General features: G+C 55.5%; 1 protein-coding gene across 1 annotated transcript; it reads left to right on the top strand.

Annotated features, from left to right (window-relative positions):
- Positions 1 to 1,694: 1,694 nt before the first annotated feature.
- Positions 1,695 to 15,341, top strand: Iqca1l (IQ motif containing with AAA domain 1 like). The gene is made up of 17 exons (XM_058574370.1): positions 1,695 to 1,705; positions 2,359 to 2,686; positions 3,504 to 3,623; positions 3,885 to 4,070; positions 6,168 to 6,239; positions 7,617 to 7,842; positions 8,970 to 8,996; positions 9,563 to 9,669; positions 10,449 to 10,535; positions 10,622 to 10,677; positions 11,310 to 11,392; positions 11,513 to 11,620; positions 12,216 to 12,415; positions 12,852 to 12,938; positions 13,178 to 13,355; positions 13,758 to 13,996; positions 15,216 to 15,341. Exons 1-17 carry the CDS (start codon positions 1,695 to 1,697, stop codon positions 15,339 to 15,341), a joined length of 2,241 nt encoding a protein of 746 aa, XP_058430353.1.
- Positions 15,342 to 15,432: the final 91 nt, after the last annotated feature.

Below are 15,432 nucleotides of genomic sequence, written 5' to 3'. Positions count from 1 at the left end.
ACTGTTCCCACTCCACCACTTGCTTCACACCTTGCTACAGAAGTGTGCATCATGGACCAGCAGCTTCCACGTCACCTTGGCACTTGTTGGGAGCTCAGGCTCTTAGGCCCCACAGCTCTGAAATGGAATCTACATGTTAACAAGATTCTCTAGTAACAAATTTGAGAACTCCTCCCCGCTGCCCCCTGCTCCCCACTTTCTTTGGCCCTGCTCCTCATTTATTTATTCATAAGCCTCTACTTAACCCTGAGCAAAAGAATGGCTCCCCCTGAGCAGAGGGGCTGCTGCTGGCGGAATGCTTTGAGCTTCCAGAGAAGCCATCCTGAGCCTGGAGCTCATGGCAATGGGGAACATCCACGGGTAGCTGCGAATGAGCCCCAACACCGCGTTGCTGTTTGGGTCAGCTTCTTTACCACTGTAGCCAAAACAATTAGAGGAGAAAAAGTTTATTTGGGGGCTCACAGTTTCAGTCCATAGCTGGCCAGGTCCATTCCTCACAGCTGGAGGTGAGGCAGAACAACATGGCAGAAGTATAAGGCAGAGGACAGCTGCTCAGGACATGGCAACAGGAAGGAGAGAGAGAGAGAGAGAACAAGTGCTCACCACTGAAAATATGTACACCTCAAAGGCGCACCCCAAGGGCCCGCTTCCTCCAGCCACACCATACCTCCCTATAGTCACCACCCAGTTAAACCCTCTCAGGGGATTAATTTATTAAGGCTCATAGCCCAATAATTCCACCTCTAAATTTTCTTGTTTAAACTTTCTAAACATCACTCCTTCTGGAACCCCAAGTTCATAGTCCTCCAACACTCACAGCTTGGGCCCCCCACATCCCCTGCCCTCTCCTAGCACAGAATTCCACATGGGCCACGTGAACCTCCTTAACCCAGCCAGCCCCAGGGAGGGAGGTATGGTTGTGCTGTCACACAGAGGAAAGTGGGGACTTCAGGGCCTCTGAGCCCCAGTCCAGTGCCCTCTTAGCCCCAGTCCAGTGCCCTCTTCCCCACCCATTACACAGGCTTCTAGGACAGTCATATACAAGGGGAAAGGCAGGGTGGAGCATGTGTTTAGCGTGCACATGGCCCTGGGTTCGATTCCCAACACCAACACTCCCACCAAAAGAGTAAAGTCAGGTTGCATGGAGTGGAGGTTGAGGAGCTGGACCTGGTGGCATGCCCCAGTGGTCCCCGCAATTAGGGAGGCTGAGGCAGGAGGACGGTCTGAGCCTAGCAGTTTGAGGACAGCCTGGGCAACATAGTGAAACTCCATCCCCAAAGTAAAATCTTTTAAAAGAATAGGAGGCTGAAGGAAGTTAAAGAAAAGAAACTTTCCCAAGTGAGGAGTCCGTTTACCCTTAGGACAGATACTTACCCAGAGGCTTACAGCTTACAGGTGACTTCAAGTAGAGACTTATTGATTCTCACCAGAAAAGTGGCCACAGTCATCCCCCACACTGCCCTATCCTTTCTGCAGCCTCTGCCCCTGCCCGCTTCAGTACTGCCATCTCAGGGATGTCCGCCTAGGGAGACATCCAATCCTGCACTCCCAATCCCTCCCCTCAGCCTTAGAACATTGGCACAACAATGGGTCAGAACTCTTAACACTAGGCCGTTCTGCCCCCGACTTTAGGGAAACCACAGAGGTTCTTTGAGTTCCACGGCCAGCTCAAAACAGTGTGAGGAGTGGGCACTATGTCTGAGGGGTGAGTGAGGGAAGAAGGAGGCTGGCAGGGTGGGGAGAGCAAGGGGCAGAGCACCCTGCTGGCTGTGAGAGGCAGGGCAGGGAGGGCTCTGGTGCTGGCCAGCCCTGCGTGGCTCCTGGCCGTTCGCATGGCTCCCTGGCTGCTTCTGCCAGTGGACAGCTTTTGGTCTTCAGACTTCCCTTGGACTATTCCTTCCAGCACCAGGTTCTGGCCTGGAAAAAGGACTCTTCTCTACCCTCATCTCTCTCCCTTACACCCCACCCATCATCCCAGACCACTGCTGCATCGATTGGCTGGGCCCCCATCTGGAGGTATCCACACTCCCTAAACTCCAAGTGCCCTTTCCTTTTCCTTACAGGAGCCCGGCCACAGGCTGCCTCCTCCCCCAACTCCTACAGCTACACCCACACTTCTCTCCTTGTTACGCCATTGGAGACCTAGAGCCCCCCCAAACCCATGCCTCTTTAAGCCAAGCGGGTGCCTACTTACTCCAACCAGCCAATCACTTCTCTGAAGTCCACTTTGGTACCTTAAGGAACATCACTCCTTCTGGAACCCCAAGTTCACATCCCTCCAAAACTCACAGCTTGGGTCCCCGCATCCCCTGCCCACTCTCCATGGTTCAGAGCACAGCATGTCCGACTTCTCTGCAGAACTTACCAGCGCCTCTGGGAGGCCTCCCATGTGACCCTGCAGGAGCTGCTGGACCAAGAGCAGCCCCTGCTTGAAGCTGTGCCCAACCGGGACCGGCAGTCCTTCCAGCATAGACTCTCAGTGTTCTACCTGTACTACCTGGGGCTGCTGCGCCGTTTCGACACCATCTATGACCAGATGGTTCAGCCACAGAAGCGCCGGTTGCTGCGGCGGCTGCTGGATGGCGTGGCGGGTCGTGTGCTGGAGATCAAGGATGAGCTGGTTCGTGTTGACCTATGTGAGACCCACTGCCTGGACCGCGTGCTACAGGATCTCAAGCTGACCCCAGTGCGTGCACTGCCACCTCAGGCTAGGTGGGAGGTGGGGGCTGGCCTTGACCTACCACTGGTGTTGAGACATCTGCAAAGACAGGAAAGCCAGGCAGATCAGAGGATGGGCTTGGTCTCAGGAGAAGAGCTTCAGGAACTGGGGATGCACGGAGAATAAGGCCCCACCCACCAGTGCAGCTGGGAAGACCCATGAACTACAGGGGATAGGTGAGAAGAGTCCTCTAGAGCCTGGCTTCTCAAAATGTGGTCCATGGACATTGCCTTGGAGGTGGTTGGAAATGCAGAATGTCCACCAGCACCCAGAGCCACCAAATCTGCACCTGCCTTTTCACATGCCTCCCAGGTGATCTGAGCACATGGGAAAGTTCTAGAAGGGCTTTCCTAGAGCAGAAAGCTACTGCAGGGCCTCCAAGCCTACCCTAAGGTCAATATGAAACTTGCCTTAACCAACTACTGGTTGGTGTGGACATGAACAAAATGCAGATTCCCCAGGCCTTGCCATTCTGCTGTGGGAGTCTGGGGAGGACATAGGAATCTGCTTTATTATCTTTCCAGTTGCTTTTGAGGCACAGCCAGGTTTGGGACCACTGCCACCTATTGTGATCCTCCAGAATTCAACTCTATCCAGATGGGGACAGGGCAAGAAAGGGACAACCCTGGGGGGGAATTCACCCACAACCTAGAAGTTTCCCACTCCAGCTCCAGGAGGGAGGCAAATACTGCAGAGAATGGCTAAGCAGCTGGAATGGCAACAGTTTGGCCCAATGGCCTGGACTTGTGATTCCTGACCCTCCTCCCCACATCTTGCCCCAAAGGCAGACTTGGAGGTTCCAATTCCCAAATACTTCCAGCTGGAGCAGTACGCAGCCATGAAGGAGCGCAAGCTGATCTTGGCTGAGATCCTGTCCAGAATGGAGCCAGAGCACCCCACGGAGGCAAGTGGTGGAGACACCCTCCCAGACGCACCCCTACCCCTCTCCTGGAATAGAGGTCTTACCTGGACTAGTCACAGCTCAGAGTCGCCTTGGCCTTCTCCTCCAAGGCTACTCTAGTGCTCCCTTATCTTCCCAAACCAGGGCAGGACTTGGGCACCCAGATGCTCCTAGTGCCTCCTTTGGAGGCTGGTCTCTCGCTGCCCACCCAGGATGCAAGCTCTCCCTCATGTGCTCCTGCTCTTTTGCCCCTGCTCTGGCCAGACCTTCACAGGAATCAACCGGACTGACGCCATAATTCTAATACAAACTTCTGAGCGAGCCAGGCAAGGCCGCCTCAGAGCCACCTTCATGCAAGAGATCCAGAGAGAGGAGGAGCGGGATCGGAAGATTCGGGAGGAAGGGCATCAGAGGTTCACTCAGGACCAGAGTGCTGTCATTATACAGAAGGTAACCATGGGTACCCAGGAGGAGAGCCAGGGCAGTCATCTCCTCCAGGAAGCCTGCCAAGCTACTGGTTGATCACAAGAAAGCAGCTGCCTGGATTCTCTTGCCCCACGGTTAGATCCTAAACCAGGGACCCTAATCAGACAGTAAGCATGTGTCTTGTTTGCTTATTATTTAGTCTACATCTCTCTCCTACAAAGCATTTGGAGTGGGATGCCATTGAAGACCCAGAAACAGAACGATCACTTTAATGACAGTGGGGCACACCAGTAATTTCAGTGACTCGAGAGGCCAAGGCAGGAAAGGATTCCAAGTTCAAGGCTGGCCTGGGCATCTTAGTAAGACTCTGTCTCAAAATAAAAAATTAAAAAGACTGGGAATGTAGCTCATGGGTTGATCATTCCTGGGTTCAATCCCTAGCACCAAAAAAAAAAAAAAAAAAAAAAAGGGATCCATATAAAGTAGTAGAATTGATTAATGATCATTCTAAGAAAGTTTTAAGAATAAATATTAAAATGTATCCTGTACCTCCTGGCAACTGAGGTTGAGGGGAAATAGGAAAAATTCAAGATTGACAACTAATGTGACCTGAGCATCCTGAATCTCTGTGTCTCCTGGGACCACCTTTATTTCAACATCAAAATAGCACAACCACAGCCTAACCCCAGCTAACTCAGAAGGCCCAGACCGACCCCGAGTTTTCCCCAAGGTGGCCATGCCTCTCCTCTCTGGACAACCACTCCGCACCTCTCCAGGTCAGCCTTGGGTACCCCAAACTGTGGACCTGGCTCTCCCACTATTCCCCAAAATGCTTTTAACACAGATGGACCAGAGACTGTAGGGGCCCGAGGGAAATTCTAGTGCAGGAAGGGACTACTCTGTCCCTTCAGCCACTGCTCTCCTGAGGCCCTGCCTGGTCACAAAGCTTCTTGCCACCTTTTCCTTCCACAAACCCATGGAGACATGGGGCTGGGTCTTCTTTCGCCTTCAAATCAACCTCCTCGTCCATTTTCTCTCTCAAATCCCACCCAGGATGCAAGCTCTCCCTCATGCCCAGTGCCCCACAAATTTCTGTCTCCTAGCCTACTACTAGAAAGGAGAAACCCTTCTTATCAAAACACAAAAGCAAACCAACAGCAAATGACCACTCTGTGAAGGCTTGTCTGCCCCCAGAGGGGACAGAGGTCTGTGTTACTTCCCAGTATGTGGAGCATCCCAACTGAGCCCTGGTGTGTTCAGGGCTGTACCAGTGTCTGGCTGTATGGAGAGGAGGTCCTTAATGCAGGGCTCAAGGGAGCACATCTTTTGAGAAGGAGAATGGTCCTCAGAGACTGACTCCTGCTCCCTGTGCCAGTCATTTAGTCCCTGTTGCCACACATCAGATGTACAGAAATATTGCATCCTGGTCTTGGTGTTGTCTGGTGCACAAATAAAACAAAAAAATATGTGAAGCATTCAATTATTGTGGGCTGTCCTGTGTTGGTCACAGGAGCAGGAGGACCAAGGCCAGAAAAGAAAGGCAGGAGCCAGACCCTGCTCGTGAGGTGCTTATGAGAACAGAAGGCACAGGCTGGGCACTGGCCTGGCTTCCCTCTGCCTCTCACCCCACCTCCCATCCACTGGCACTCATCTGTCCTCAGTGGCCGGGCAACTGACAAAAGGCACTGGGCCAGTGCTGTACTTAGGCCTGGAAGAGGTCATGTTCTGTCTCTGGACTGGTTCCCTAGGGTAGAAACAATGGGATTAGCAGGGGAGCTCCCTCATGCCCACAGCACTGGTGCCTGTGTCCCTGGGTGGAACCAAGTATTTATTCCAACTGCTACGGGAATTCTAAGAAGGGACAGAGGGGAAGGCTCCCTGGAGGAGGTGGTGCCTGATCTTTACCCACACCTCAAAAGAACCCACGGATTAAGGTAAAGATGAGGAAGAGGAGGGGATGCCTTGGAAACCACACCATTCGGGGCTATTCCTATGGAGGACACACCTCCCAGTACTGCCTCAGGCCCCAGCCTGACCTCCTCTGCCAAAGAGGCTGTTGCTCCTCCCAGGCCTGAGCCCTGTCCCTGAAACATGGGTTGTGCCTCATGTCGCCACCCCTAGGTATGGAAAGGCCATCAGCAGAGGAAACGCACCCAGCAGGACCGGCTCGCAGAGATGGAGTTCATCGGCATGGTGAGCCAGGCTGGCCAGGGCAGTGGTCCCACTCGTGTCTCCATCCCCTGCCCCCTGCCTCTGCTCAGCCTCTTCAGCCCCACGCCACCTGCCTGCCTTGCACTCAGGCTGGCAGGAGATCCTGCAGAGAAAGAAGTATGAGACAGGAAAAGCTCCAAGCCTGTCTCCTCACAGCCCTCCCCCTTCCAGAACAATCTCAGTGGTGGAGGTAGTAGCACAGAGAGTCCTGGACTTGGAATCCCTGCCCAGCTAGAAGGGGAGGCTGCTGGGATGGACCCCGCCCAGCGAGGAGGTTGTGCGGCCCCTGAGAGTACCATACAATGCTGCCTCAGCCCTGTCGCAGCTTTGGTGAACCAACAGGGGCCAAGTCAGGGAGGAGCACACCCCAAACCAGGGCATTCAGGCCACAAGCTCCCCACTGGCTCTAGGGGCCTCTGCAGACTTGCTTCTCCCCTGCTCTGGGTGGACTAGAAATGTGTGACTGTGGACCTCGCGGAGTGGTGGTGGCAAGGGGCAGACTCCCCCGGTGCACAGTGTGAGCGTGGATGCTGGGAAGGGTGGTGCAGTGCCTGTGTTTGGCCGGTAGCAGTCCCCCAATCTGTCCTCTGCTCCCCAACAGCCCCCTCATTCAGCTAGTCTCTGCTGACCTCAGAAAGACAGGCCCTGCCAGGGCTGAGAGTCCACTCTGGAGAGCGGCTGGCACTGGGGGCCAGAGGATAGGATGGGAGGGCTCCGCAGGGTGAGCTGCAGTGTCTTGGTGGGATGGGAGGCCACCGCAGGGCCGCTGTGTGGGAGTGGAGGTCAGAGACCTGTTGGGGGCTGGAGAGCTGGACTCCCAGGAGGGAGAGCAGGCGGAAGGAGGCAGGGGTCTGCCTGGGTGGGGAGAGGGTTGGGGGGCACCTCGCGGCAGTGGCAGTGGGTGAGGAATGAGCCTGGCCGCCCGGGCCCATCAACAGTGTGAGCTCAGCGTTTTCAGTAATTGTCTCTGCGCAGAGTGATATTTAAAATACATTTGGGAGCCAATGAGGCGGGAAAGTGGCTGTGAGAGCGGCTGCCAACCCGGCCGCCGGGCGGGGCGCACACGGGGGGCTGGGGCGGCCCGGGGGGAGGGTGTGCTGGGGGACTGGGCAGGGGGGCAGCGGATGCATCCAGCAAACTCATTATCAGAGTAATTTACAGACGAATTTCGGCTCCAAACACAATTTCTCCTGATGCAGGCATACCCGCCGTTCCGCGTGGGTGTGTGCGCGTGCATGCGGGTGCGGAGGGAGTCGGGGGGCAGGTGTGTGCCTCAGGATGGAGCTCCATCCAGGCCAGAAGCTGGGTCCTCCCACGCCTGCTCCTGAGCCCCCGGGCCTTTCTCTCCCCTTCCGCCAGCTCCCCTCCACCAACCAGGCGGAGCGCTTTCGAATCATGTCCCGGGCCAAACTCAGGGAGGAAACGCGGAGGTTGCGCCAGGTGGAAAAGGAGGAGCAGTTTCGGCTGGCCATGGAGAAGACCCCCGAGGCTCTCAGAGAGGTGGAAGGGCCTGACCTGAAGGAGAAAATGAAGGACCAAATCCGACAGTGGTTTATTGAGTGCCAGTCAGTGTCCACAGCCCCTGGTGACCCAGGCTTCAATCCTTCACTCTCTCTCCTCACTTGGGTCCCTGGAGTGACTCCAGCCTCATCCTCCCCACCCCACCCCACCCCGGTTCCCTCCTGTAGCCCAGATTGGCCCTTTCTCCCTCTATCCCCGCCCCAGCATCCTGCTGTCACTCTCGGTTTAAACCTGGAGCCCCCAGTGAATAGAACCATCACTGCACCTGACTTCATTTCCCTGTGGGAAGAGAAAATGATAGGATAAGACAATTAAAAGCATCGTGAATGTCCGTAGAGCAGACCAGGCTTTCCAATATGGAACTATCCATTCCTTCCCTCTTTCGCCCATCTTCCTGGTCCTTTGTCCTTCTCTACCCTTCTCTCTATCCCTCCATCCATTCACCCATCCCTGTCTCTGTCCACCCATTCACCTATCCATCCATCTAGCCATTCACTCACCCACTCATCCAGCCGTTATGTCATCCTCCCACCCACCTGCCCATCTGTCCAAGTACCATCCATCTGTCCAACTTCCCATCCATCTCTCCAATCATCTTATGTCCATTCAGTGCCCTTACTGGTCGGTTCCCTGATTATCCAGAGGAGTCTCTAGGAGGATCCTACCTGATCTTTGCAGACAAGACTCCAGAGCAGGTACCCTGGAGGTGGGGACAGGAGGTTTTCTCTGGCAGGCAGAGCTTGAGGTTATAGAAAGTAGAGAGTGGCAGTGGATTGGAGTGGGGTCAGCCACAATGGAGGCAAGTGTGGCCAGAGGAAAGATGGGACTGCATGGGGCTGGAGAAGGCAGTCATGGCCTGGAGAGGAAACAGTCTGGTGAGAGCACTGCGGCTCCAGATCCCCAGGGCCCAGGTCTGAGCCCCCCTTAGTGCCCTTTTCCTCCTGGACCCCACTGCCGTCTCTCCATGTTCAGCCATCAGCCGCAGCAGTTTCCCTGGGACTCTCAGGTTCACCCGTCTCAGACCATAGCTTCCTCACTCCTATAAAATTCCCTTGGTCTCCAAAATGCTTTTTTCGTTGGCCGCAGGTGAAACTAGAACTGGAGATTCAGTCTCAGGAGAGCAAAAAGAAGGAGCAAGAGAAGAATAAGAAAAAGGAAACAGAACAGCCTACACCAGAGAAGAATAAGAAGAAAGAGAAGGAGAAAAAGACCAGGGTGGTGAGACATCTCCTCAAACACAGGGCAGGTGGGCAAGGAGGAACCAAGTCTGGGAACTGGTGTAGGAAGGCTGGTGCCAGGAAGAATCAGGCCATTTGTGATGGGTGAAGGTGATGGGGTCGAGGTCAAGGCTCATTCTATTCTAGGAAGCTGATATGACGCTGAAAATGTTGCCATCCAAGTTTATACCCATAATTGATGCTGGACACAAGGAGTACAAAAGTGAGCAGCCAAAAGCTGACAAGCGTCAGCCTTGATCACGGGAAAGTGGGCATCTGCCATGTGTACATGAGGTGCCAGTGTGGGTGTGGCTGTGGCGGCTGCAGGATAATGGGAAGCGAGGAAGGGGTGGGGTGGTCCCTGGGTAGGGTTGTTATGGTTTGGATCTGAATCCTGTGGTCACCGGCCTTGGGGTCAAGGTCTGGGCAGAAGGAATGCCAAATGGCTAGGTGGGAACCGAGGGACCTGCAGGGGCCAGTGCATGCTTGTGTGCTGTGTGTGCATATATACTCGCCTGTGTATACTGGGACTCCAGCCTTCGCCCATCTCTCCATTTTCTGGGTCAGATCTGTGGCAGAACCGACCTGAGAGCAAACACCCAGACCAGAACTTTGACTCTGAGACCCTCCGGAAGGAAAAGAGGAAGGAAGTGGAGCTGGAGATCCGGATTCAGGTGCGGGTGCTGGACCCATGCTCCCATTGCGGCTCCTCTTCCCTCCTCTCCCTTTTGCTAGCCTCCCCAGTCCCTCTGTGCCGTACCCCAGTGACCTGTTGATCCTCTGGAGACCCTGCTGCCCTCCAGCTACCATGATATCCCCACCTTCCTGAGGCCCCCTTGTCCCCATTCTTCCTGGGCTCCTGATGCAGTATGGAGTCAGCGAAAGGGTTCTGAGCTGGGGATGGACTAGGCCACCAATCACTGCTGCCAACCTACGAACACTGTGCCCGCCCACGAGGGCTTTGGGAGCATGGGGCACATCATCTTCAACCAGCCCAGAGCAAGATGGGTGGTGGCCCACATAGAAACCCAGCCCTATGGGGCTGGGGATGTGGCTCAAGCGGTAGCGCGCTTGCCTGGCATGCATGTGGCCCGGGTTCGATCCTCAGCACCACGTACAAACAAAGATGGTGTGTCTGCTGATAACTAAAAAAATAAATACTAAAAAAATTCTGTCTCTCTCCCTCTCTCTCTCCTCTCTCACTCTCTCTTTAAAAAAGAAAGAAAGAAAGAAAGAAACCCAGCCCTAGGGGCCACGCAGCTGCTCTAGCCACAGACTTTGAGGGGTGGATCTCAGGCTTGAACCCCCCTTGGGGCCTACCCCACACTGATGGCCCAGGAGAGTGAGGCTCCTGAGAGAGCAGGACACGGATAAGGACTTCCTCCCCTCTTGTGAGGCTCCCACTCCCCAGCCCCACCCCAGCCCCTTTCCCACTCATCCTGCCTGTCCCCAGGTGGACGAGCTGATGCGTCAGGAGCTGAAGAACTTGCGTCTGGCTGTGGACAAGGAGGAGGAGAGACCCTTGAAAGCTCCAAAGGCAGTGGAGGGATAAGGACTGGTCGGGGGAGGGCATGTGGGGTGGGGAAGAAGGGAAGGACAATTACCTATGTGCTTATTTCCAACCAGAAAAAGCCTGGAACTAAAATTGGAAAGAAGAAGGGAAAAGATCTGACCCAAGACAGGTCTCAGACCCTGCTATGCTTGCCTCGCACTGTGGGTGGTGGAGAGAGCTGGGTCCCAGATGGGAGACTGACCACTGGTCCTGGTTCTGCTGCTCTGTGGCCTTGGGGAAGTCACTTCACTGCCCTGGACCCCTGACCTCAGTTCTTAACCTTTGATAACACAGAATAAGATGTCAGTGAAGATTATAATAATCATTGCTTCTTCTAAATCCTCACTCCAAGCTTTGCCTCAGTTAGCTCCATCCCCCACCATGACATCTCCCCCATGCCCCAGTCTCTCTCTGGGGCACTGAGAGACACTTTGGCAGCCATCCCTCCCAAGGGATTAAGGTCTTAAACTTAGTTTCAGGAACTGGACAGTCTTCGATGACTGGGTTTCAAATGGTGGAGTTTGGGGCATGGGAGACTGATGGAGAAAGTTGTCACTGGGACCATTGGCCCCATCACATGTTCCTCTGTGGGGGACCTTCTCTCAAGACAGTGGCTAGGGCTGCCGCTTCTCTCTAGTTGTCCAGGAGCACTGCTGATATCTCCCACTCTCCCTCTCCCGGTGCCTACAGCACCCCACCTGTCCATTTCCCTTGGTCCTTGCTTGCCAATGTCCTTGGGGTCTCCATGCCATCTTCCTCTAGAACTGTGAACTCGCTGTATGAAGAGCTTGTCTTTTTTGGCCTTCTAAAGAAGAGTGTGGCAGTGGCGTTGAAAGACTATGTTGGTGAGCCCACCCCACACACGTGCTCCCAGGGTGGCTCCTGCCCTGGTCCACAGCCTTGCCTTCCCAAGCCCTTCTTTCTCTTGGATGACCCATGGGAAACTGCTCACCCTGTCCCCTCAGGTGACTGCCTCTATCTTGGGTCTGCTCTGTGTTTGGCCAACAAGTTGCCCATGCCCTCTCTGTTTGACATAAGACAGAACATGGCCTTGTATGGCGTCCTTCGGCTGGGTGAGAGGCCTGGGGAGAGACGAGTCTGTGTTGGTGGGGTCAGGCGGGGGTGGGGGTGGGGTTCAGGGGAGGTGGCTGTGATGGCCATGTCCAGTTTGGGCTTCCCCTCCCTAGGTGCCACAGGTGCATGTTGGACTCCTGCCTTCCCCAGGCCCATCCTGGGCCACCCCAGCAAGGGTCCACACTGCTAGCTCCTTCCTCAATCCTAAGGATATTAGTCCCATTTCTAGAAGGCCAGTCTGCACACCCAATGAAAAACCAGGGAGAACCTTTCTGAAGCATCTTGTCACATATGTTTCAATTCCATCCCAACACGGTCCAGGGACGGAACCAGGCGGCATGGAGAACAGAAGGGCAGAGGGTGAAGGGTGTGGGCAGAGGGTGGCGGGCTCCCTCCTGACCCCAAAACAGCTTCCTGCCATGGAGATTCCTAAGCCATTCACTGTTTTCCAGGCTGCAGGCCAGGAGGAGCTGCTCAGGTGTGGGGATGGTAGTACGGCCCTGGCTGGAACCCCGCCCTCCCAGCCCAGGCCCTCGCCTGGCATAACAAGGTCTCCACCAGTCCACCATCTGCCTTGGCTCTCCTCCCCTCCAGGCTCCCCAGATGTCCACTCCATGGCTCCCCTCATCCGCTCCATCCTTCTGGTGGGCCCCTCTGGCATGGGGAAGAAGATGCTGGTTCAGGCTGTGTGCACAGAAACTGGTGCCAACCTGTTTGGCCTGTCACCCAGCAACCTTCAGGGCAAATATCCTGGCAAGAGTGGGGCGCAGTTGATGATTCACATGGTCTTCAAGGTCCGGAGCCCCTGAATTTTGTGTTTCTAGTTTTCAGACTTAGGGCAACAGAGCAGGGTGGCTTTATGCTTCGAGGGTTACCCATCTGCCTATTTGGGGGGGTTTCAAAAACAACACTGAACTGGTGAGGTCTCCCTTCCAACCCCTGATAGGAGCTTGGGTTCCCCCTGAACTCCTGTGGTAAAGGTGGGAGGAGACAGGAGGTGGCACAGGAAGATGAGGCCTCAGACGTAGCCCCTCAGACGTAGCCCCTGCCCCACCATGGAGTTGTGGTGTGGATGGATGTGTGTGCAAAGCACTAGCAGGAAGGACGGGCAAAGCGTGGAGCACCAAGGTCAGTCCCTGCACAGAACCAGCCCTGATCCTGGTGCACAACCAGGTGGGGATGTGACCCTTCCCCAGGGAGTCTTACATGTGATTTCTATCCTCTGTCCAGGTGGCCCGGCTCCTACAGCCCTCTGTGATCTGGATTGGAGATGCTGAGAAGACTTTCTATAAGAAGATCCCCAAGGAAGAGAGGAAGGTGAGGAAGCACAGGCAAGAAGGGCTGTGAGGACAGGCCCTGCAGACCCCCTCACCACCACCTGGGCGGCCCCCTGCCCTCCTCGCGCCTCCTCTCCCTGTCTTGAAGCAGGACGGACAGCCTCTCCCTGCCCCACTCGGGGCTGACAGGAGGCTGATGGGGGACATGTGCTCTGAGAACACAGGGCCCTGCAGGCCCAATCACCCTGCCGACCCCACCCCCCTCTCTTCCCGGAGCAGATGGAACCAAAGCGAATAAAGAAGGACCTCACGAGGGCCTTGCGGCTGCTGAATCCCGGAGACCGCGTGATGCTCATAGGGACCACAGACCGGCCACAGCTGGCTGAGATAAAGGGGCTGTGCCGGATGTATGAGCGGATCCTCCTGGTGCCACGGCCGGATTATGCTTCTCGCTATGGTGAGGCCAGGGCCTAGGGAGATGGGCCAGAGAAGGAGTCCAGTTAACACTGCCCCTGCCAGGGCCCCCACACCTCTTCCCTTCACCCCATGGCCACTACGATCCCACCCCTCAGAAGCCCCATGTCAGATCCAGAGGGCTGCTAAGCAAGCAGCCCCACAACCTGGACCTGGCTTCAGCCCCAGGGACACAGGCACGTCCCTTCTGTTCTTGAGAGTCCCCATTTCCTGGTGTTCATCAGAGAGGACAATCCCTACCACTCTGAGTCCCAGACCTTTCTGGGGAAGAGGCAGTGCTTTCCAGAGACGCAGCTCCTTCCAGACTCAGGTGGAGGCTGTGAGGCCTGGCTGGCCACCCTGATGCCCCTGCCCCTCACAGCCTGTCCCCTCCTACTGCCTGCAGTGCTCTGGAAGCACATGATAGAAGCCCGGGGAGCTCAGGTGACCCAGAGCCTGGACATCAGTGCCCTAGCCAAGGTGTCCGATGGCTATACGACCGGTCACATTTTCCAAGCCACCCACTCGGTGCTGAATGAACGGCGGCTCCTGCAACTGTCCAAGAGGCCCCTGGTGGCCTCAGAGTTCTTGGGCCATCTGGCGAAGCTAGATCCAGTGTACAGGGAGGAGGAAGAGTCCCTGAAGGTGAGGTGGCAGGCAGGGGCTGGGGGCCAGAAACGCCACCTAGAATCAGTCCTTCGCTGCATGCCTTGGAGTCCTCCCTTTGCTCCCCTAAATGCCAGAAGATGGTCAGGTTAAATGAACACAGACTTCAGCTGAGAGAGGAACAGAAGACCCCAGGGAGGACCAAGGGCTAGGTGTCTGTGGGCAGGACCCCCTCATCTGGTTTACTTGAGGGTGGCCACCTATGTGTTGAGGTCCTTGGTTGGTTCTGGTACCAGCTGCCACCTGCTTCCTCTACTCCCGAGGTAGTACCCACCCCCCAATGGCAGGCTGGTCTTGGCAAGAGGCCTGGAGGGAGAATGGCTGCACTGTGACCTGGAGTATTTGGTGGGGAGCATGGAAAGCCCTGGTTCTAACAAGATTCCCAGACCCCAGAGGACAGGAGAAAAGGCTGTTGAGGAAACAGGACCCCTAAGAAGGGGAGGGGTGGGGACAGGAGAACCGAGGGTCAGGGCCAGTGGACTCACACCCTCCTCTCCTGCCAACCCAGGAGTGGTACTTCAAAACCCCACTGGGCAAGAAGAGTTTGAAATTTATGAAGGACCAGGAGGCTGAGGAGGCCAAGCTGGCAAAGGAGAAGAAAAGGAAGTGATAATTGAGGCCTGAGGAGGCCTGAGATGGGGGTGGGGACTGGGCAGTTCCCTGGGTGTGAAGGGACAGGGGTATAAATGCCAGGTGGCTGGGGATGAGCTCTCTTGTCTGTCCATCTCTGTGTCTTCCCTCCTCTGTCTGTCCTGCCCAAGGCCAGCCTCCTCCACCAGCCTCCCTCTCCCAGCTCCCACTGCACCTGCTCCCTGGCTCCTTCCATCTCTCTGCTCTGGCTTCTGGATCCTGTTCGCAGCCTGCCCTGGGCCACCACCCCATGTCTTCATCTCTGTCATTTTTCTGTGCTGGCTCCCAGCTTTCTTGCTCCTTAAGATCCTTAAGGGACAAAAACTAGGAAGGAAACCGGGAAAGAGAGGGAGAAGGAAGATTCACAATAAGTAAAAAAAAAAAAAAAAAAAAAAAAAAACAGTAGTGGGCCCGGTGGGGAACTCTGGGGAGCCAGGACAGCCGTGTCCCCAAGGACCAGGAAGCCCTATCACTTCTCAATGTGGCAGATGTGTATGGGGGACCAGCACCTGGGGTGGGCAGCAGAGGTCTGTTGCTGCCTGTGGGCTGAGCCCCGCTCCCTGGGCAGATGCCTGTCTTCCAGAGAGCCCTGGAGGAGTGCCTCACACTTGGGGCATCTCTGCTGCTTGTCACTACTGAGTTCCTTCCCTTGGATTTGGGAGTGGAATTTTCAGGACTCATGAGTGACTTTTGAGGAACAGGAGTAACAGGGGTCCCTGCCTTGGTCTGGGCCAGAGACCAGGCAGTGCAAGGCTGACATGGTAAAGCAGGTGGGTTCCAGCCCT

The sequence above is a fragment of the Marmota monax genome, unplaced genomic scaffold, assembly GCF_021218885.2.
Source record: "Marmota monax isolate L192 unplaced genomic scaffold, Marmota_monax_Labrador192_F-V1.1 WCK01_AAM20220418_F8-fsc00193, whole genome shotgun sequence".
Lineage (NCBI taxonomy): Eukaryota > Metazoa > Chordata > Mammalia > Rodentia > Sciuridae > Marmota > Marmota monax.
The sequence above is the reverse complement of the archived record's forward strand: the minus strand, read 5'-3'. Positions and strand labels throughout refer to the sequence as shown.